The 20,738-nt window shown below is 49.6% G+C and overlaps 7 protein-coding genes across 7 annotated transcripts; 4 read left to right on the forward strand and 3 right to left on the reverse strand.

Moving 5' to 3' along the window:
• Nucleotides 1–1,281: 1,281 nt before the first annotated feature.
• On the forward strand, nucleotides 1,282–1,662 carry ACHE_20085S (uncharacterized protein; the record flags this gene model as incomplete). Its single annotated transcript, XM_043284348.1, has 1 exon — nucleotides 1,282–1,662. One exon carries the CDS (start codon nucleotides 1,282–1,284, stop codon nucleotides 1,660–1,662), a length of 381 nt encoding a protein of 126 aa, XP_043133149.1.
• A 3,527-nt stretch (nucleotides 1,663–5,189) lies between these two features.
• On the forward strand, nucleotides 5,190–5,597 carry ACHE_20086S (uncharacterized protein; the record flags this gene model as incomplete). Its single annotated transcript, XM_043284349.1, has 1 exon — nucleotides 5,190–5,597. One exon carries the CDS (start codon nucleotides 5,190–5,192, stop codon nucleotides 5,595–5,597), a length of 408 nt encoding a protein of 135 aa, XP_043133150.1.
• Nucleotides 5,598–6,256: 659 nt separating this feature from the next.
• ACHE_20087A (uncharacterized protein) lies at nucleotides 6,257–6,910 on the reverse strand (the record flags this gene model as incomplete). The annotated part of the gene is made up of 1 exon (XM_043284350.1): nucleotides 6,257–6,910. The coding sequence occupies one exon, from the start codon at nucleotides 6,908–6,910 to the stop codon at nucleotides 6,257–6,259; it is 654 nt and encodes a 217-aa protein (XP_043133151.1).
• Nucleotides 6,911–7,635: 725 nt separating this feature from the next.
• MCA1_3 (caspase family protein) lies at nucleotides 7,636–9,061 on the reverse strand (the record flags this gene model as incomplete). The annotated part of the gene is made up of 6 exons (XM_043284351.1): nucleotides 7,636–7,661; nucleotides 7,735–8,298; nucleotides 8,349–8,393; nucleotides 8,443–8,805; nucleotides 8,854–8,975; nucleotides 9,021–9,061. 6 exons carry the CDS (start codon nucleotides 9,059–9,061, stop codon nucleotides 7,636–7,638), a joined length of 1,161 nt encoding a protein of 386 aa, XP_043133152.1.
• Nucleotides 9,062–11,088: 2,027 nt separating this feature from the next.
• Nucleotides 11,089–13,150, forward strand: fbx15 (F-box domain protein; the record flags this gene model as incomplete). The annotated part of the gene is made up of 2 exons (XM_043284353.1): nucleotides 11,089–11,247; nucleotides 11,303–13,150. The coding sequence occupies 2 exons, from the start codon at nucleotides 11,089–11,091 to the stop codon at nucleotides 13,148–13,150; spliced, it is 2,007 nt and encodes a 668-aa protein (XP_043133153.1).
• A 2,460-nt stretch (nucleotides 13,151–15,610) lies between these two features.
• On the forward strand, nucleotides 15,611–17,061 carry ACHE_20090S (alpha/beta fold hydrolase; the record flags this gene model as incomplete). The annotated part of the gene is made up of 2 exons (XM_043284354.1): nucleotides 15,611–15,942; nucleotides 15,999–17,061. The coding sequence occupies 2 exons, from the start codon at nucleotides 15,611–15,613 to the stop codon at nucleotides 17,059–17,061; spliced, it is 1,395 nt and encodes a 464-aa protein (XP_043133154.1).
• Nucleotides 17,062–17,960: 899 nt separating this feature from the next.
• On the reverse strand, nucleotides 17,961–20,054 carry ACHE_20091A (uncharacterized protein; the record flags this gene model as incomplete). The annotated part of the gene is made up of 4 exons (XM_043284355.1): nucleotides 17,961–18,271; nucleotides 18,358–18,695; nucleotides 18,761–19,722; nucleotides 20,052–20,054. 4 exons carry the CDS (start codon nucleotides 20,052–20,054, stop codon nucleotides 17,961–17,963), a joined length of 1,614 nt encoding a protein of 537 aa, XP_043133155.1.
• Between the last annotated feature and the right edge of the window lie 684 nt (nucleotides 20,055–20,738).

Consider the following 20,738-nt stretch of genomic DNA (forward strand, 5'->3'; position numbering starts at 1 on the left):
AGTCCGCGTACTGACCCTTCTGGCAGTCAGTTTATCGGCTGCCTGAAGGCTCTCGACTGCAGGACGAGCTGGGTGTGAAATTTTTGCACGTTATGCTACGTGATCTGTCGTTTTCTGTCCTTCATTACGTCTACACGAGGGGTTTCGTTGGCTAGTTGAGACTAGGTAGTGACATTCTGCGTTAGGATGTCTTTTTTTACCGGTCTGCATTCCATTTTCTGGCAGTATGATGGTACTATCTGGACCCTCTCGATCGGTTAATATCATAAGAGCATTGCGCTATCGGATATGGGTTTTTTTTTTTTTTTTTTTTTATTTCTGTCCAACTGCTATACAGCGATACCAAAGCACGATTTGGAGGTTGTATTGTTTCATCAAAGAATGCATTTGGACTGGAATGAGCGCTGTGCAGCTTGACGGAGGGTGGAAATATCATTGAGCTTTTCCGGCTTCATGTGTGGCTTCCGGGTGGAGTGCGAGGGAACCAGGACTTTGCCGTCCATTCGCAACAGCTCTTTGGTCAGAGCTGGATCCTGGCTGGTGAAGGAACAGATCATTCCTACAATGTTCAGCCTGCTGGAAGTCCCGCGAATCTACTCATGCGGAATATAGACTTGTCTGGGATGATGGAACGAACATTGACATGTCATACAAGACCCATCAAGTATTCTCCATGGTCGTGAACTCAGGCAACTTTGCGCATGCGGCGCCAACAGGCTCGAAGGTGCACACCTGCAACATGAGCTACACAATCCCTGCGGCCGCCTTTCATCAGACGGAAATTGCCGCCGACATTCTGCATGCCACTCTTTTCTTCTTCGATGCTTGTCGTGGATTCGTCAAAGATGCTCCCGTTCTTGGCCCTAAGGATGTTCAAGCTTAACCGAAGTTCGCGATCCCGCTAGCATCACACTAGCAGTCCTCGCGAACATGGTGGATGTGGCTCGATCATGGGAGATGTCCATGGAACGAGGGCAGCAGTATGCCCAGCACGCTGAGTGGGAGCACGCATTACGAGAATATAGTCATGCACTCAGTCTATGTGAGCCAGCGGGAAACTTGCCTAATGCGGCTCGCTACAAAAGCATCGTCCTCGGGGAGCTGGGAAAAGCAAACAGACGGTTTGGAAGATAAACGGGGGCTAAAGGCTTTCTGGACAGTGCGCTTGAAGGGATAGGGCTAACGCTGCAGCATGTAGACCTTAGCGGCGAGTTGGGGGTAGTTTATCGCCATATGAATTGTCACATAGATGCCAAGCAGGTATTCGAGAACCAGTACAATATGGCAAGGCAACTCAAGCTCGAACGTGCCGTGTGTAGTTTTATCGGAAATCTAGGAATGGTCAACTACCAGTCGTCACAACGAACTTCTGACGGGGTACTGCTCGACCTAGCCATCCAGCAGTTGACCGAACGCGTTGATATGGTTCGCTATATTAAAAAGTCTATGACACCAGACGCTACAAATGAAGCTACTATTTGGGAAGCCATTGGACTTTCCCGTCTCTCCCTCTGTTATACAGCCCGCGGCCTCTCACAAGAGGCAATAAAATCTGCTCTCGGCTCTGTTGAGGCTGCTGCTAGTCTAAAAGACCCAACTGTGATCACAATGCCGCGGTTCTTCTACGGCCATGCTTTACTAGGCAGCGCAAAGAAGCATTAATGCTTCAACCCGACTGGAACATGCACTCCAGCCATGGCGTTCTGCAAGGAGCCTTCAGATGAGCACTTGCTGTACTTGCGAGAACTGGTGGATGCAGGTGAGATATGGATCTTGTCGATGATCAAGGCTATACAGCGTTGGACTACGCGGTGTTTGGTGGTGATAAGGCGACTGAAGAGCTTGTCCTTAAAGGGCTCTAGTCACGATTCCAGGGGAATGTCGAGAGCAATCTCGAGCAGAGGCAAACTGAGGCACGACTGCGGAAATGCTATCGTGAGATATTTCAGAGAAACTCACCACCTGTTCTACTTGGTCGTCGCCATGCGGATGGATTCCAGAATCTGCGACGTGTGTATGCAACAGCCCTCGCTGCAGATCAGCAGAAAAGACGTGTATTTGACGGATTCAAGTTTGTGTGGTACTCAGACTTTGTACGTTGTGGTAAACTTCCACGATCGGACGATGGTCTAACACAACATCTGAACGGAATGCCTCCAGAGCTTGTGCCAGAATGTGTGGTATTTTTTTTTTTCATACCGGTGGATCAGCGAGAATCCAGATACACCATCACCAGATGACCGCAAAAACAATCAGTATCGACAAATGCTTAGAGCAGGTCAGGCGTTTCTGAGCCTTCATCCATCTATAGACCCCAGGAAGCTGGGGATTTGGCTAGTAGGTCCCTATGGCCTTTCAACCACATATCCATGTCGATTAACTCTGGCATTTGTTCTCAGGATTACGCCTGCGTCAATCAGGATGACCCCACGCCTGGAGTCTCTGCGCTCCCTATTGTTCTGATACTGTGCGACGCGGTGATCAGCCTTCTAGATGATGGAATACCATAACCGTGCCTGGTGCTCTGTGGAAGTCATGATGGTGCAGACGCTTAGAAAGTCCTATCACCTGCACTCATGGTATGAGCATGTGAAAGTGAACAAGGAGGACTATGGTTTGCAGCAGGGTTCCCTTGAATTTGAGGCTGTGGTTACAGGCAAGCAATCAAGTGTCGATGAAGACCGGCCTAAGATTTTGTTTCTCGAAAGACAGAGCAAGTTGTTTAGGCGGACTTGAATGTGATTAAGCTCACTGGCCTCCTGTGACGGCTCAGCTTAGCGCCTCTATTGACAAACACCATCAACATGACAAACGATGCCATACAAGCAAATAAGACAAATGACTGCTTAGTGATGCCACACAACCCCTATGGAGTCTCTTCGTATAAATAGACCTTTCTCTTCTTTTCTTTTCTTCTTCAGATTCGATATTCTCGTCGATGGCTACACTAGTCCAGATAGAAATATCTTTTCGTTAATATCTACTAGTCCAGCGCGTGGCAGATTGGAGAGAGACATGTTGTTTCTAATATGAGGCGGTGCTGGCAGAGTCCGAACGGTTCATAACCCAAACCGGGACACCTCTCTGGATAAACATATCCAACTCATATATTGAGAAAATTTGGTGGATTTATCGCCAGCCTCATTTCTACTGCTACCACTTGCAAGCAACAATATTTTAGTCTCTTTTTGCTTGCTTACCTGTCTCTCTACGGAATGTATCATATCCAAATTAGAGGTGAATGGGTACTGGGCTTAACTCTTTTACCTTAACAGAATGACCGACTTCTCCAATATGCTTCCTTCTGAGATATACCTTTTAGCTCGTGTCCGCGACCATCTCAATCAAACCCAATAGATTAACGATCATTCTATAGGAAGAATGGGGGACTACAATTCACCAGATAATCCCAGCACGCACCGAAGTCATGTCTCCCAGGAATACGTCCAACTAGGCATTGACGGCTGTTGGGTACGTAAGAAGTACATCGTATAACCTATCTTATTAGCCAGGAACTGTATTGATCGATAATGATAGCCATATCACCAAAAATCACAATCGGGAACCTATCCACCTCCAACAGATGCGCAAGCCGCCATTCTCGGAGCAATCCGAACGCCCCATCAACGCGCACTAGCAGCAAGGCTAACTCATACTGCATGTCGAGCATGACTGCGCATCGACTACTCGAACGACATCAACCCTCTAGGTGGAATCGAAGAAGAGGCGTTTCCCTCAGCAGTCACATTAGATGCGCCTCACATGAAGACGTGAATCTATTCATTGTAAACGATGCAACCCAATACAACTACACCACCTGGACCGAGATCTGCCCCTCCCTGAAATAACGACCTCAGCATTTCCCACCATCACCCCAAATAGTCTGCACGAGACAGTGAACAAAAGGAACAAAAGCAAACCAAAACGGCAAAGAATTCCTCCACTTCTGGTACGACGTTGAAAGCGAGCAATACACCTTCGACGACGGCAAAGGAACCACCACATAGCTCCAGAGAGAATGAGTAACAGGCACATTATGGGTTCACGTGAAGTTACCCCGGAGACAGGGATTCCATATTTGGCTGGATCGATTCGCGGGGGACGGTTGTCAGGGATTTCCGTGAGCCCTGACGATGTGATCTACGTGAGTGGGTATTTAGATATGGGTAGAAGTACAGATAATCATTGGTGGGAGACGGCATTGGCGAGTGAGGCGTATGGAGATGGAAGTGGCCGTCTATATGGTATATAGATGTGGGGGTAAGTCTGGTCCCATGTTGGAGTGCCCGTTGATTCGCTTCTCTTGTTTAGCTTGCGAATCAGTCTGTAAATCATCGCGTACATTCGTGATTCATTGGGGCGCTGATGGTGGAATTGCATATATTGCCTGAACATTGCATGATTCCGAGAACAAGTGGTACTCTTGTCCGACATCCATCAGGTGTCACTAGTCTTGTCAAAGTGACATGATACAAGTACGCCTATAAGCACCCTATCTCTCGATATTAACCCAAATGAACAGCGTTTTCGTTTGACTATATACCCTGAATCAAGCACCCCATAAATTAATCAAAACCCATCTCTTTGATACGAGCTAATCCAGGCAGACCATCACACAATCTCTCCTGATTCACCCTGTTAGCTAACTCCGTCCTCCAACACGGCTAGCCGCTCCACAATCACATGACTACCCCATACCCAATCAGGTGAAATCCTCGAACCACGGCAAGTACCCCCGAAGAACTCCCGAACACCCACCCGTGTATCATAATACACTCTCCGTACCTGCGTTGCACATAGAAGCCCCGCGTTAAAAGCGCGGAGATACAATACTCATACAGCCTCGGGTAAAAGTCGGGGACATGGGTGGTTTTTCTGCGCTTCGATTTTTTTTTGCCCGGTTTAATGTGTTGTAAATCCGGCGATCATGTTGCCAGATTCCCGTACTTGTGATCCTTTTATCCCTGGATATTGGATACTGCTGAAGGATTCATGACCATGAACTAAGGCAGTTCTATATACGAGTTCATCGTACACCATACAGTGGACCAAACTCGCATCAGCGTCATCGCCCGTCAACTCACCTCTGCCGAACCAAATTCCGTGACCCCGCTGTCACTTCCTTCTTCCTTCAATCCGTACTCGTACAGTACACTACGCTACACTATTCCAGAGTACAGACACTCAGCATGGAGCAAATACCCTTCAACCAAGTCCCATCCACCAAGCGCTCACCATCCTTCACGAACGCAGCCTTCCAGCCCGACTCGACTTTTCGAGCCCAAGTACAGGGGCAGGTGCCAGTGCCACTGCCAGCTCAATCCCAGAATACGAGCCTCAATTCCACTGCCACTGCCAACATGCCGGCGAACTCGAGTACCCTCGGCGCCAACCCGTCGCAGCAGCCTCAATCACAGTCCCAGAAACAAACACAAATACAAACGCAACAGCCCGAAGACGAGTCAACAGAGCAGACGCAAAAAGGCGGACCAACGGCCACAGCGCCGTTCCTGCGGGACTTTAGCCTCGTAGCGGAAGCGGCGAAGCGGGCGCAGATGGCTGTCGTGATGCGGGACTTGGAGGGGATTTCACTATAACCGATAGACTCTGAATACGGGATACTACTGTATGGAGTTGGGCATTGAGTTTTATTGGATTTGAATTACAGGCGTTGGGGTGATACGATTACGATTACGAGATATGGACAGTTCACACCTACATTTACACACTTACATCTACATTCAACAGAGTACAAGAGCAATATCAAATGCAGAGGTTAATAGTCATCATCATCCCTTGCGGCGCACACTTATAGTTAACGTGTCGTGCTATATTTACTTCCAAAGGATTATTGGATCATGCACGGAGTACTCGGTAGAAAGCGACTAATGCACTCGAACGAAGGATGCATATCGTCCTGCATGGAGTACAAATCCATTGTCTAACGAAAACAGCGAGAGAAAAAAAAAAAGAGTAAAGGAATGAGCTCTATCCAACACCTAGCTGACTATATATCCTGTACAAAGTAAATGATTGATGCAATTATATAACAGGGATCGAAGAGAATAAGGGAATGAAATGAAAGCACGCCGGACTCCGTGTATGCGCTTTTCTTTACAGTGAATGTTGTAGTTTGTTGCAGATGTCGATGTCGATGTCAAATCGATGTCGGTGGTGATATGATGTGATGCGTCCCGTATTACCGCTTTTCTCTCTCGCGCTCCCCCCCCCCTCCTCCAAAATGAATGGAGACCGCTCACAAATGCGTCGACGACCCAATCAAATTCGGCTGCGAAATACTCTCTCCCACTCTCTTCCTGCGCTGCGAAAACCCACCCCCAAACATCGACAACCTCCTACTCATCCTCTTCCCAGCACTCCCACTCCCATGGTCAACAGACCCCGCCGTCGAAAAAATAGACAACGGCCGTGCAGACTCCGGCCTCGGCGCCAACGAGCTCGACGGCGGAGCCTCAAAAAACACAGACCCACGCCTGCGACTCCTTATCTTCTCCGCCGTCCCCCTCGCATCCAACCCCAGACTAAAATCCTCCTTGATATCGTCGAGCGCGTGCGAGACCCGGCGCAGCAGGTGCGGTTTTTCCTCTGCGATCGAGGGCTCGCGCTGTTCGAGGCCGTAGGCTTGTAAGGGGGTTTTTGGGTCCGGGGTGCTCGAGGTATCGGAGAGAGGGGAGGAGTAGAAGCGGCGGGATTTGATCATTGTTGGGCCGCCGGTTGGGGAGGGGCCTGCTGTTGGGCTTGTGGTTGTTGTGGTGGTGGTTGAGGTTGTGTGTTGGCGGGTGTGGGTGTTGTAGTGGGTTACTGTGATTGGGACCGAGGGGACTGGCCAGGCGAGATGGCGGGGGCTGTCGGGGGAGGAGGGGGATTGGGATTCTGGGGAGGAGGACATGTTCAATTGCGAGGGTAGCGAGCTGTAGCTGCGTTGTATGCTCGGTACTTTGCAAAGTACAAGATCCGAAGTAAATAGCACTCCGAGAAGAGTAGAGAGTATGGAAAGATAGAAGAGTGAAAGATGCTGGGGGAAGAAGGAAAGAAAAGACGGAAGAAAAGCGAGCAGTGGACCTGATTATTGAGCTAAGTATTCAATGCCATCTCTAGTTAGTTATACTAGTCAATAATATAATTATTCTCTCCTGAGACAAGGAGATCATCCCGCATGATACTGCGGCTGTGCGTGTTAAAAATATCTATTATGTATGCGTTATGCTGCATTATGCAATAGAGAATGCTAGAGAATGCACTTGAGAATGCAAGTTTTGTTTAGTTTCTTACCCACGAGAGACGATACGGACCAGTCACCACCGCATGTGCGTTATTATCGTGGATAAAAACAAAGAAATAAACACACCGAAGTGAAACCGCTCCCCATCGTTCGTTAGGCCGGTTCAATCAGATCGGAGTTTCCGTCTTCCATCCAAGCCATAGTCCACATACTAACGGAGTAGTGGCTTGGATGGCCAATCGGAGGCACACGCTGACCGACTTTACCGAGAATCATTCGATATAGACGGGATGATATCAATTCAGAGTTTTATGGTGCATACCATATCGAGCCAAAGTTTAACACCGTCAGATGGTAGATGGTAATATTACTCGCACAAACTAGTCTATCTGCTACATAACGAATCGCAAATTGGTATCTGTTTATTCGGTCAGCGGGATAATGATCCAACTCGCTAGCGTGACAGGCACGGACGGGAGAGACTCTCTCACCTAAGGGATGACTACAGCTCAGCTGTGGCTTCTGCGTATACCGATCCTCTAGCTCCGACCGGATCGTATTCAACAATTGCAGGTAACTCTGGTACGGCCACCGTTCCAACGACTTGATAAACGCCCAACTCAACGCGCCCCGCGCCTCACCGTCCTGGAACGTATCCGCCGAAGTCTGCGTGTCTTTGGACCCTGAAAACATCACCACATCCGCGGGCGACGTCTTGGTCATGACCGTCCGCTCCCTTGCCGAACTCCCAATCGCCGCTTTCTTGAAGAACCCGATCGCCGTCTCCGCCATGCTTGACAGATCGCCGTTGCCGTATGAGGTGATGGCGGAGAATAGATCTTGCGCGGCTTCTTTGGCGAGATTGGGTTCTTTGAGTACCCCTTGCGTCGAGTACACGTAGGGAAGGTCCAGGGCTGTGCCGGAATGGCACGAGTCGAAGATGGCAGTTAGTCGGACACCGGGGCGGAGGGGTCGCACCATGATGGCGTGCATGTCGTCGTCGACGATGTGGCCGGCTGTGCGGTAGTCTACGGGGTAAATTACGTCGTCGTAGCCTGTCTTTTGTTAGGTTTCTTTTTTGTTCCTAAAACTCTGTCTCGCTTACCGTCGTCTTCATCGCCGTCCAGATCGGGTGTTCTTCCACCGTGGCCTACAAATTAGCACTGACCAGAATCCAGGAAGGGGTGTAAGGTTCGCACCCGAAAAATGAATAAACAACGAATCATTCGGCTGCGCATCCCTCACCAGCCATTGCATCGCGCGTAACATATTCGCCTTGGTCGGAATACTCATAGGATTCTCCTGATCATCTGTGAGAATCACCATATCCTCGCGCCGATAACCATGCTTCTCATGCAGGAAGGTCGACATGTTCGCGACATCGTTGATGCAGCCTTTCAGCTGGTTGGGCTGGCCGAGGTAGTTGATTCCGATGAGCAGGGCGCGGCGTCGACCGGTGCAGGTGGAGTATTGGAAGTGGTAGTTCGAGGGGGCGCCGTGGCCGAAGTGTTGGGGGACTTGGGGGGGTGGAGGGGGGAGGTTGTCGTTCCATGATTGTTGGCCTGTATATTGTTAATATTGGCCTTTTGGGTGTATTTGGTGATGCTTACGGTGGTGAGAATATGGCGATGGGGAATGCGATGGCGGAGTCGGGGTGTGGTACGGGGGATAGCCGTAGCCTTGCGGTGGAGGCGGTGGTTGTTGGTAGTAGCCTTGCGGAGGATATTGATGACTGCCTGGTCAGCGTGTCCGTGCCATGTACGGAGTAGCAACATACCCATATTCCGGCCACCAAGAATTTGAACGATGATGATACATTGTGCTCTATATTCGACAGTAATAACGGATGAGGAGAGAAGAGAAGAATAGAGAACAACAAACACAGAAGAAATCCAAGATAAAGCCAACAGGGCTGGCTGAGAGCGGAGCATTTCTACAACCTCGACCTATCAGCATGATGCGATCAACAGTCTCCTCTATAATACTGTCTCTCTTCATTCACTTTGGGCAATACAAGGCCTTCTTGAGTCCTCTACGGCCTATCACAGTAATCTTCTGGAATATTCGTCCTCTAGGCACCAGGATTCGCACCAAATAGGACCGTTGGGCACTGGGCGTCGGTTCCACATTTGGTGGTAGGGCTGCAGCCTTATGATGATAATGGATTGACGAATAGGGTCATGAGGCCGTGAGTAAAGTCAGGTGATTGGTTTATGAATAGAATTGTGTTGTGTACGGAGAGAGAGTGGAATGTGGCGATGAAGAGTCATGTCGTCCGCGGAGATGAATATGACTGCAGTACGGAGTAGATACATGCTGATAAGATAAGAACACAGGGAAGAGTGATAGAAGAAAAAAAGAAGGATAGAAGGTTAAAACAGATCTATCCAGGTAGGCTGCCAGCACTATACTTGTATGTTGAGAGTACTTTGGAGGATTGCTATAGTTTGAATATCAACATGTCAGCAGGAAAGCACTTCTAAAATATGGTCACCTGATGAACACACCTGATTCCTTCGCATGGACATGATAGTTCATCCCAGGATCAGGTCATACCCTCACGGACAACTCGTACAGTGATACCCAATGCCTATATGGGGCGAATCCTTCTCTGTAGTCATGAGTGATGCGACAACTGGCCACCACGCTGAGTTGCTGAGTTGCTGACTACATGAAGATCAGGATAAGCTCCGTCGCACAGCAAGTGTAACAGTCATCATTCCCATTTCCATCAACATCGCATCACCATCTTCTGCAAAGTCCACCGGATGCTTCCGGATGTCGACAGTCATGCGGGGTCAAACTCGATTGCGAATTCTCAAGGCGAGACGGTGTCCGGGGTGCAGGATTCGTTTCATCCTTGTTTTGAGGCAGTGCAGCGGCCGACTGATACGCGACGATTCGTGCCCACGCCGACCGATGTCAGCCTTGCTCTGTCCGTCCGGAATACTCTATCGAGCACCATGTACGGGCTAGTTGTCCGTGTCAATCCGGAATAGATGGTTCAGAAATACCGCCAGATCAAGACGCAAGACGCAGTAAGATAGATGATGGATTGCCATGCACGGCACTGACCACCACAGCTGTCGGGTCAGTCAGCCAGCAGGATGCTTATCGGTCGGTGTACAGTGTCATAGCGGATCGCGATAGATCTCGAACAATAGAAAGGATCGCGGATCCAACAGAACGAGTACTCTTTGGCGAGTTGTAGAAGTTTTATCGAACATCGGGGCGCCTTGAGATGTCCACCGGTCTGTATCCTGCCGAAGGATCGGACCAGATCCAGATGGCGGGTCAGCACGTAAGTAGCGGTCATCCTGGCTAGCTCGTATTAGCGGCAGCACAGTCGATCCAAATGACTTCTTTGTTATCTTTTTCTATGCCTTGATCCGAAATATAGGTTGTGTGCCGTGTAAGGAGGTTGAATGTGGACCTGAAGACCACGCAGCATTGGCCACCGACAACTGGGGCCGCTGAGGCAAAGAGCCGCAATCGGTGAAACTGGAAATTATTTGCCTCAATTGATTCAGGGAAAGGATTCTCTTGGCCAGCGGCAAAACGCGACTGAACTGAGCCGCGTGGGAAGATTAGCAGTGGGCTGTGTGGAAATGCAAATGCGGTGGCTGCTGTAGTAGAACCTGAGTAAACGCCAATCATGGGGGGTTCATAACCTTCTTTGAGCCTCAATCCGCTCCTCTTTGCTTTCCTTATTCCTTCAACCCTGATTTAATACAAGACACTATGACCATCGCCATGGCTGTGCTTCTTAAGCCGTCTACTTTCCGGTCTCGTGCTTATTTACTTTACCCAGCAGCACCCATCACTACCTCGTATTGCGCATAAGGATGACTGATCTCTCAAGGAGTCTGGACTCCATTCCTTATGATGTTTTCTATCAAATCGCCTCCAAACTGGATTGCTATGATTTTATCAGTCTCAGTCGCGTCAATAGATCTCTGAATCATGCTATGAGCAGTGAACCTATCGCCCGAAAGACCATCGAGGTGAGTCGTCGCTTACTGTACTACCTTAGAAATTTCTCATCTAACGCGACAACAGAACAACCTCCTCCATACCAAAGAAGGTCAAGATGCAGACCGGTCAAAATCCGGCTATCGCAAAGCCGTTGGTCGCCTATTCGATATCAAAGAGTCCTTCTCCACTGCTCAGCCATACTCAGCCTCCGTCATCGCCTACGGCACCACTTTCCTCTACGACTCCGGTTCGCTGTGTTACGTCCACGATGACGACATCCGCGTTCTGGATGTCCATGGTGCAGCTCAAAAAGAGCAGGTGATGAACATTTCCAACGTTGTCGCCCGTGTGCTGCCCCATTACGCTCCAGGCACCAGCCCCATCCGCCTCTCCCTACTGCACTATAGCGACGGTATCTTGGCGTTTCTGGTCGAGCTGGCTGAGGGTCCAGAGGCGTGGCTTTTTGCCATCGATCTGCGACGGCGACCGGCGAATGCGCGCAATGGTCGCTTGCGGCTGCGGACTCAGCTGTCATCTACGCGACGATTGTTTGTTCGTCATAATGGCTCTTATCTCTACTACGGTACTCACTCGTCGTTAGGGTACGACGGATATCCGTTATGGGCGATTCACTGTGTCGACCTGCAGACGGGTCGTCATATGTCGGAGAAGCCTGTGGAGCTGGCGCATTTTGCGGGTAATGAGATTGGCCAGACAGTGTGTTTTGGACTGCATCAGGACCATCTGTATGCCGTTTCTACGCAGGTTGATTGTGAAGAGGAAGAGGTTGACTGGACGTCATTTTATATCTGGGTTTGTCTTGCTCCGGAACCGAATACGCGACGACGGGTTACTCCAAACCGCACCTGGCGTCGTCAGCATCGCGAAGGTCCCATCAACGATACTTGGACGGACCTCTCGCTGCGACATGACGAGGCCACCAAACGTCTCATGATCCTCGAATGTCGTCGCGAGTGGCGTAACGGAGGAAGCGAAAACTGTCGCACCTACTACATGCAAGCCCTTCCATCGCCAAACGAAATCAACACCGGGAAGCAACGCACTGGCCCGACAGACGCACGAGTCCCCCATCACGAACCCCTCATCAAAGTCCATGATCCATCAAGCAAACCAAACCAACAACCACCCAAGAAACGCCTCCGTCGACACTACCACCCAGAATACCAACTAGGCGGCACCGGCCCCAACGACTCTTCCGCCCAACCCCAACGACGAGACTTCATTCTAGCAAAGACAAAATACCATGCCTACAACCTTTCCGCCTCATCCTTCGTCGACCTCGTCAACGACCCCTCCCCAGACCCCACAAAGGACAGCACAAGCCTAATCCCCCACGACCGCCTCCGCCTGCGTACCGTCTCCCGAAAACGCAAATGTCCCATCGACGAAACAGGCGAAGAAGGTCCTCGCGGCCTCCTCTACCGCCCAGACCTCAGCGACACAAACGGCCAACCAATAGACCACAGCGAGGAACGCTTCCTCTCCCGCGGCGTCCACATGTGGCCTCCAGACAACGCACCCCCGGAACTAAACAACCTCCTCTGCCCCAGCGAACGAGCAGGCCGCGTCCAGGCCATGGCCGACGAACGCTCAATCGTCTACTCGGTAAACCACGACGGTCTGACAGACGGCAAACAAGCGCTGATCCTCATCAACTTCGACCCATCGATCAAATTCCCCGGTCTTACACGGCTGCACCGGTACAACCATCACTTGGGCGAGATGTTTTCGTCTGCACAGGATCCGGCTGGTGTGGCAGTTGGTGTTGAGCAGCCGCAGTTCGGGGGTCCGTCGAGGGAGCGGCATGGTATGTCTGTTGTTAGAACTATGGGGATGAATGTGGGGTTGCCGTCTGTTAGGGAGGAGGCTGCGATGTATCTAAGGATTAATTGGGGGTATTGGTTGAGATAGATTAGGCTGCTAATCATAATAATATTTATTTTTTATGCCTTGATCTTTCACGTAGTTTATGTCTAACATAACTAAAATGGATATCTACTGGGCGGATTAAACTGACCTCATCTTAAAGTATATATCAACCCCAAACCAACAAGCTCAATTCCACTGCATTTTGAATCCAGCGAAACCGGTCGCAGAGCTTGGATAAGCAACAGCGTAGTCTCTTTATACTGTACAGAGGCCTGCAATCCCAGAACTAAGCACAAACAGGCTACTCGTCCAGCTGGACCGATTGAATCAATTAACCGCCCACATAGCCGTAAGGTTAGTGCGAGCAACCTACGTTTATGAAGCAATAGTAAGAACCTTTTTCATGCTGCTTGACTAGATATACAGTGGCGGTGTATAAGTAGTCAACCTAGTCTTGTACCCTGTTGCCTGTGGCACGAACTTTCCGCTTTTGTATTAGCCTCTTAACATCATTCGTCAATTCTGCATCCATGATCGCCACTATATCTTGCATAATGTATGTATGTGATGGCCCTCTGATCGGGGTAGGAATGGCTGTCTTAAGAGCTCGACCATTTCCTGCCAAAACTTCTTTCTCTATAGAACTGCAATACCTCTGATTTCATTTATACCGCACCCGCACCCTCCAAGATGCCGCAAGCTAAAGTTGGAGATAGAATCCATATTCCCGGTCGAGGTACGCAGGCGCTTCTGGTCTAATATATACAACTGTCTATTCGTCGGATAATTGAAAGAGCAGTACCTCGTCAACAGGCTACGGTCGGGGAGATTATTGAAATCCGGGGTGCAAACGGAGAGCCTCCTTATGTAGTAAGTTATGATGAATGAATATTATTCAATACTGGATAAGCGCTGATCATCTTAACCTGTAGGTCCGCCTCGCCGACGGTCATGACTCTCGTTTTCCCGGGCCCTGACGCAGTGATAGACTCGCGTTCATAAGAGAGAGAACGTTGGGGTAGTAACTGTTATATTCCAGTCAGATCACAGTCTCTACAACCTCTTATGTATGCCTTAGGTATTGATAGTATAATAATCTTCATTATTCTATCTCTTGGTCATTCAAGTATACAATGCGTTGGCATAGACCTGTAATAAATGATTCAATCCCATCCCACAGATAGATACAAATCATAGTACCACAAAAATTTTCCGATCTGAATAGAGAGCCAGTACATACGACCATAGACTGTGGAACGCCGTACTTAGCCACATGCTAAGTTTGGTCAACGGCTATTCTTCCCCTTTCCTCTTTGCTGTCTGAAGGGCGGTGGCAGGGTGAGACTATGAGCTCTAGTCGGAGGCAGGCGATTGAAGTGATGCTACCAGGGTCAAGGATGAGTAAATTGATCAAGTGTGAGTAGGTGAGCAGGGCACCTGAGAGACTGCAATCCTTAGTATCCAAGGGATACCCAACATCCCCCATTCGTTCAACTTCCCCGGCCAACAAGCTCCCGTTCACTTCCCATCGAATCCAGCAAAGCCGGTCTCGAAACCCGGACCACCAACGGCGTCGTCGTCTTTTTTCATATGCCTTTTGAATGCGCCTTTTCTCCAACCACGTCACGATCCCAGCAACACCAGCAACGCCAGGGATGCCAAACAGAGCATTCAGGATTAATCCAGATGCGCCGTGATGAGTCTAGACTGTCGCAGCTTGGATGGCACATTGCTGGTGCTGCGCTGCACATTAAGAGGAAGAGCATGTCTCCCCAGGCGATGACGTCCAGGCCGTATATTGTGATGCAGAAGCCGAGGGGTGTGAACATCCAGCGTAGGAAATCGCGAGACTTGTGCATGGGTTGCCAGTATCACTGTCTTTCTAGAAGGTATTAGTATAAATAATTGATCTAGGAGTAATTCGGAGACTGACTTGATAATCTCTATCAAGGAGGGGTTTTGCGGAGATTGTTGGATATAAAGTGGTTAGATCTGCGATCTCATGAGTCGCCATTTTCATCGGTTATTGAAGTGATGCTCTATATAAACTTCTTTGGAATACTCTATTGTTGATTCACGTTCTAGAAAAGATCTAGATAATTGTACGAATACGGTACCCCGGTTGCCTATTGTGTATACTTTTTTCGTATTCGTATTCATTTCCTTTTGTACCATGGTTTGAGTATTTCTGTCAGGAATACTGCCTGATATGAGGTTTAATTCTATTCTAAGCCTTGTTAGACCCTTATAATCTCGATAATCGAAAGCCCACTTACACCAACTGGGTAGTTCAGAAGATCTGGTCATAACATTTAACTGGATAGACCGCTTTAATCAAGCGTAAAAGATCTTGCACCGCCACAGGAGTTTTGCGGGGCCTTTTTCCTTTATGCATCTTTTTTTTCAAATGATCCAGATTTATTTTCAGGTATCTACCTGGTCACTTGCATCTAATAGGCAAAAGAAAAACCACAAGTATCATTCTTGGCCGCAACGATAACCATGGCGGGGCAAGATTCTTTGGACGACGCTCCATCACCAACCCACCCTGATATACTACTCAACAGACCGGGAACAGGAACAGAAAATTACCTCGATCATTCTGCATCCAACCTCTCACTACCACATCGCCCCGAGTCTGGAAATCGCAGACTCCTCCTCATTTACATTCATGGATTCAATGGCTCCGAAGCCAGTTTCCACGCTTTCCCCGCACATGTGCATAGCCTGTTGACGGATGCGCTGGCCGCGTCTCATGAGGTGTACACCCGGATTTATCCTCGATATAAGTCTCGAGGCGATATGAAAATTGCTCGGGACCAGTTCAGTAGCTGGTGAGTAATGGCTTTCGAGATTTCTTGGTCAAACGTAGACCTGATCGCAAACATAGGCTGTCGCCTCATGAAGCGGATGACCTGGATATCATTCTACTGGGACATAGCCTGGGGGGTATCTTAGCAGCGGATGTTGCTCTTCTGCCATCCTCTCCTATATATTCACATCAGCATCGGAAACACAACATCTTAGGTCTGATCAATTTCGACGTCCCTTTTCTTGGTCTACATCCCGGAATAATCCAGACATCATGCAAGAGCCTTTTCCAACGAGATCGGCCAGCTGAGAACGAGACCGAGACAGTTCCGGAAACGCAAATCACGACTGAAGCCATCACCGCAGCATTTTCTCCTTCTCACTATGACCCCCCGTTCTTCAACGATATACGCTTCGCTGAACGAAGTGGCATGCAAGGGCTCATGCATTTTCTTGAGAAGAACTACAATCGTCTCACAAAATCCATACTTACCCGCATTGTTTCACCGTATGAATTCGCCGGTTGTTTGAATAATTACCCAGAGCTTCGCCGACGGTATAAACAGCTAATGGAGCTGGAAGCAGCTCACGACCAACCATTCAGGATTCGGTTCGTGAATTATTACACGGCAAGTGAGCCTCCTGTGCCATTGAAGGATAAGAATAACGCTGGAGAAAGCGAAAACTCGCGGCATGCGAGTATGGAACATTCATCGTTGCCAGTCGATGCAGAGGAACCTCCGTGTAAACAGTCGGAGACCGAGACCGAGAACGAGACTGAGTCCTGTTCACTTAAACCAACCAAATCGGAATCAGGAGTACAGCATAAACCAGAATCAGACCAAGCGGATTGCACCTGCGCTTCCGAAACGGCTGACTGCACATCAAAACAACATAAAAAGAAGAAACGTCGGAAGTTTGTCCTATTACCATCACATCACTGGAGCCATGGTGATGATTCTCTCTGGATACCGGTAAATATGGACAATATGAATGAGATAACTGCGCATCAGTCGCTATTCTTGCCCCATGGAAGAAACTATGACCAGCTGGTCGGGGACACTATGGCGACGATCGAGCAGTGGATACAAGTTGATCTTACTCAACGAATGCTTGCGCAAGAGGAACAAGAGGGGAAGTGATATATATAACGAATCATGAACCGATGTCGCTTGAGATGATTGATTTGGCATGCTTGCGGTATTGTGAGACCGACTAATATTGTGTAAATAGGTAGGGAGACTATGGACAACCTTCTCACTTTGAAGATGATAATTGATATCATTTAGTTATAGTTTTATGGGGACGGGAAATTACGTAGGCTTTTGTCCTAGAACTATAATATGATCACACTCCTTTTGACAGCAAGAACCCTAAACCTGCTATATACCACATTTCAAAGCAATCCATGTCTCCGTGTCAAAATTTCCCTCGCTATAGTTAATGCAGCCCTCATACGCCAGATATACCTGCTCTTTGCCATCATCGTCACAGCTATCATTATCAAACGCGGTGCACGTTGCGCCTGTGCCGGTCAGCTGCCAGGACAGGGGCCGGGTCAGCGAACTCTCGTCACAAGATGTCTACGAGCCACCACTATACCAGCGACAGGAGGTGCTCGTGGCCGTATCCGTTGTGCCCAGGTCGGCAATCACTGAGCACTTGGTATCCAAGGAATCCTTGTTGTGGCCTGTAACGAGGCAGTGGTCACCCGTGCAGTCGTTTTCACTGTAGATGGAGATGATCCAGGTAGTGTGGCTGTGGCTGTGGCCGAGGTGGTGGTCGTAGTGGGTATCAGGCCGGCCCACGAGGACCAGCTGGACAGGTAGTCCGGGGGGGGGGGGTAATCAGTCTCGAGGGGCATTTTAGTCACCGTGCATTCGGGCAGCGAATTCCGTAGCTGTATCCACGTCGTCAAATGCGGCACACACACCCTCGTTCAGACTCCACGTTGCTGGGCCGGTGACGTTCGTCATCGGATCTAGGTCCCCGGTGCCATTCGGGTAGATGGTGAACACACCGGGGTACACCAGGGGGAATTCTACGCCACTAGGCGCCGCAGGCGCCAGCGGGAGATGGGGATAGATGTTGCCCAGGCGTTTCTGGATGTATTTGGCCAGCGCGCAAAGGAGAGACTGTCGGCATTCTGGAGCGTCCAGAAGCCCGTGGCACCGCCGACCCGTGCCAGGCCTTTCGTCAGCTTTGGACAGTAGGCTTCGAACCACTTCATTACCCCCTTGATTTCAAATCCAATCTTGATATCTGAAATGTGCGGGACACCATTCAGCGATTCCCAGTCAACGTGCAGCAGCTCGTGGAACCAAGTCACGCCCTGGTTCGGGTAGTAATTGTCTAGATCGGCATAGTTGGATGGGAGATTGGTGCTCTTGTCGGCCCACTGCCTGATTTTGCTGTCCAGAGTGGGCAAATTGAAGTACCTCGGGCAGAAACTGGTTGATGGTTTTGGTACTTGGGGTCGTTCTGCACTGTATAGGCAATGACGCCCGTGTCGATGTTGCAAGGGCACATGTACTTGAAGTCGTCACAGCGGACGGCCAACTGCCACGCGAACCAACCCCCCCAGCCCGGCTGAATCGTGGACAGTTGCTTAAAGACAGCATTGAAGTCGCTCTGCTCGTCTTGATTGAACGCGGGCGAGCCCAGGAATTCAACGGCAGCGGCCTCGTTGAAATCAATGCCGTTTTTGACCACGGTGTAAATATGATTCATGATCTTCCACGACTGCTGCCACCCAGACGTGATTGCAACCTTCTCGCTGTAGTACACCCATCAAAGCCGACCAGCCTTGTTGCCAGATCTGTGAAGTTATATGAGTCAAACTCAGAAGTATCATAGTCGCTCAGCGCGAGGGCGTCGGCAAAGGTTCCTTCGGCTTCGTTGATATCCATGGTGGCTGCCTCATCAGTCGCACTTAAAATAAACTGCGTCAGGTCTAGTGCCCATTCCACAACACCTGCAAGACCGTAGCTAGCATACCGGTTGATCCGAGAGGCCTTGGTATTCTGGGGCATGTAGGCCACCCAGGTCCCGTCTTCGTAGGTCATCATATCGGAGTCACTCTCGTTGTCGTACCAGAGCGTGGCGTCGCGGCGGTTCAAGCTAGAGCCACTGGAATACTGGGACAGTTCGGCCTGGGAAATGTAGCCCGCTGTATCTGTGCAATCACCCGGGGTCGCAGTGGAGTTAGGTCCAGTGAAAAGACAGTTAGGGCCCGTACAGCTGGGATCCTCCATGCCGAAACTACGACCGTAGCTGGCGATGCCCGCCACAACCTTGTTCGCTGGCACCCCGGCCTTTGTGATCATAGCCAGTGCGTACTCGGTTTCCGTCAGGTTGACGTGGGAGCGAAGGCAATTGCCATTCTCACACCCAGGGCCGACAAAGCTGTTGTCCCAATCCCACTGGCCGTGAAAATCATAGGCCATGAACACGATATAATTCAGGACATCGGCCATTTCCGCAATGGGGAAGCCCTTCAGATACCAGTATGATGCGGGAGCGGCCATGGAAATGGACTTGTTGGAGGGCAGCAGTGAGCGAAGGGTCTTGAAGAAACTAAAATAATTCGGACCATCTGTCTCGCTACCAGCAGGGATTCCGGGAATATCAGGGGCACCTGGATACTCCCAGTCGAAGTCGACACCATCCAAGTTATACCGATCCACGAACGCGACAACGTACTGGGTGAAGGCGAGCCTGTTGGCGTCGGTAACACCTTCTCGGAATATCGAGTAGGAGTCCAGACTGGTTGAAAAAGACCAACCGCCAAAGGAGGGAATGCGCTTGAAATATGTCAGGTTTGAAAATGCTTATATCACAGTGGATTTGGTTGCGCCGCCGATTCGGCTCGCAGAGCTGCGAGAACGCAACCATATATTTTGTAACCTGGACACGTCAAGTAAGCAGCTTATCCTCATCAAAGCTCTCCGCTTCAGGCTCTTAGAAATTTTCCACGAGCCGCGCCCGTTCAGGAAAGATGTATTCCGGGATGGGGGATTCCCAATTTTCATCCTCAGAGCTGTCGGCATCACAATAATCAACGTCAGACTGGCCGAGAAGTTGCTTAATCTGTCTGTCGACTTCAAGCACAGGTGCATTGTAAAAACTTTACCATTTGACTGGCGATTATGAATCAGAGATGTTGGTGATGTGATAGCAACTGTCCTCCCGGATGAGGATGGCATTCTTTCCCGACTCGGCTCTTGGATGATCCGCTACCCAGCTGCAAACGCATCTTTGAGCGGCGGGTACATACCTGCTACGATGGAGGCAATGACATATGGACAACTGCTTCTTTGATTCCAGGCACCGGGGCGGTAATGCAGATTCTGTGGGTTATCTGCACCGATATGCATGGATTTTGGCGTGGACACGGATTTAACGATTACCAATTTGAACCTGCAGTGAATTAAATCACACTAATCATAGGGCAAAGAAAATTGATTGCTGCTCACCCACGCCGGCCAGTTAGTATTTGGTGTGTGACCAGCGAATCTTGCTTAGACGTCAGCGTCGTAAATACTCTGAGTACAATGGCTGCCGGCAATCGAAGTGGACCATGACACGGAACTCCGCACGATACCTCCACCAAAAGTCTAAATTACCATCTTGGCTTCCTTATCGGGTTTAACGTTGATATCGTACATTGTCATCCGTATATCAGTAAAGGTCCGTTCCGATCAGTCTGCTATTATGACGCGACAGCCAGGTCAGGTCGCCATGGACTGAATCCCTCGCTAGATACCTATCTACACCGCAAAGCCATAGGTCATACGAAACGCTCGAGAAATTGCATGTC

This window comes from Aspergillus chevalieri, chromosome 2, assembly GCF_016861735.1.
Source record: "Aspergillus chevalieri M1 DNA, chromosome 2, nearly complete sequence".
Taxonomy (NCBI): Eukaryota; Fungi; Ascomycota; class Eurotiomycetes; order Eurotiales; family Aspergillaceae; genus Aspergillus; species Aspergillus chevalieri.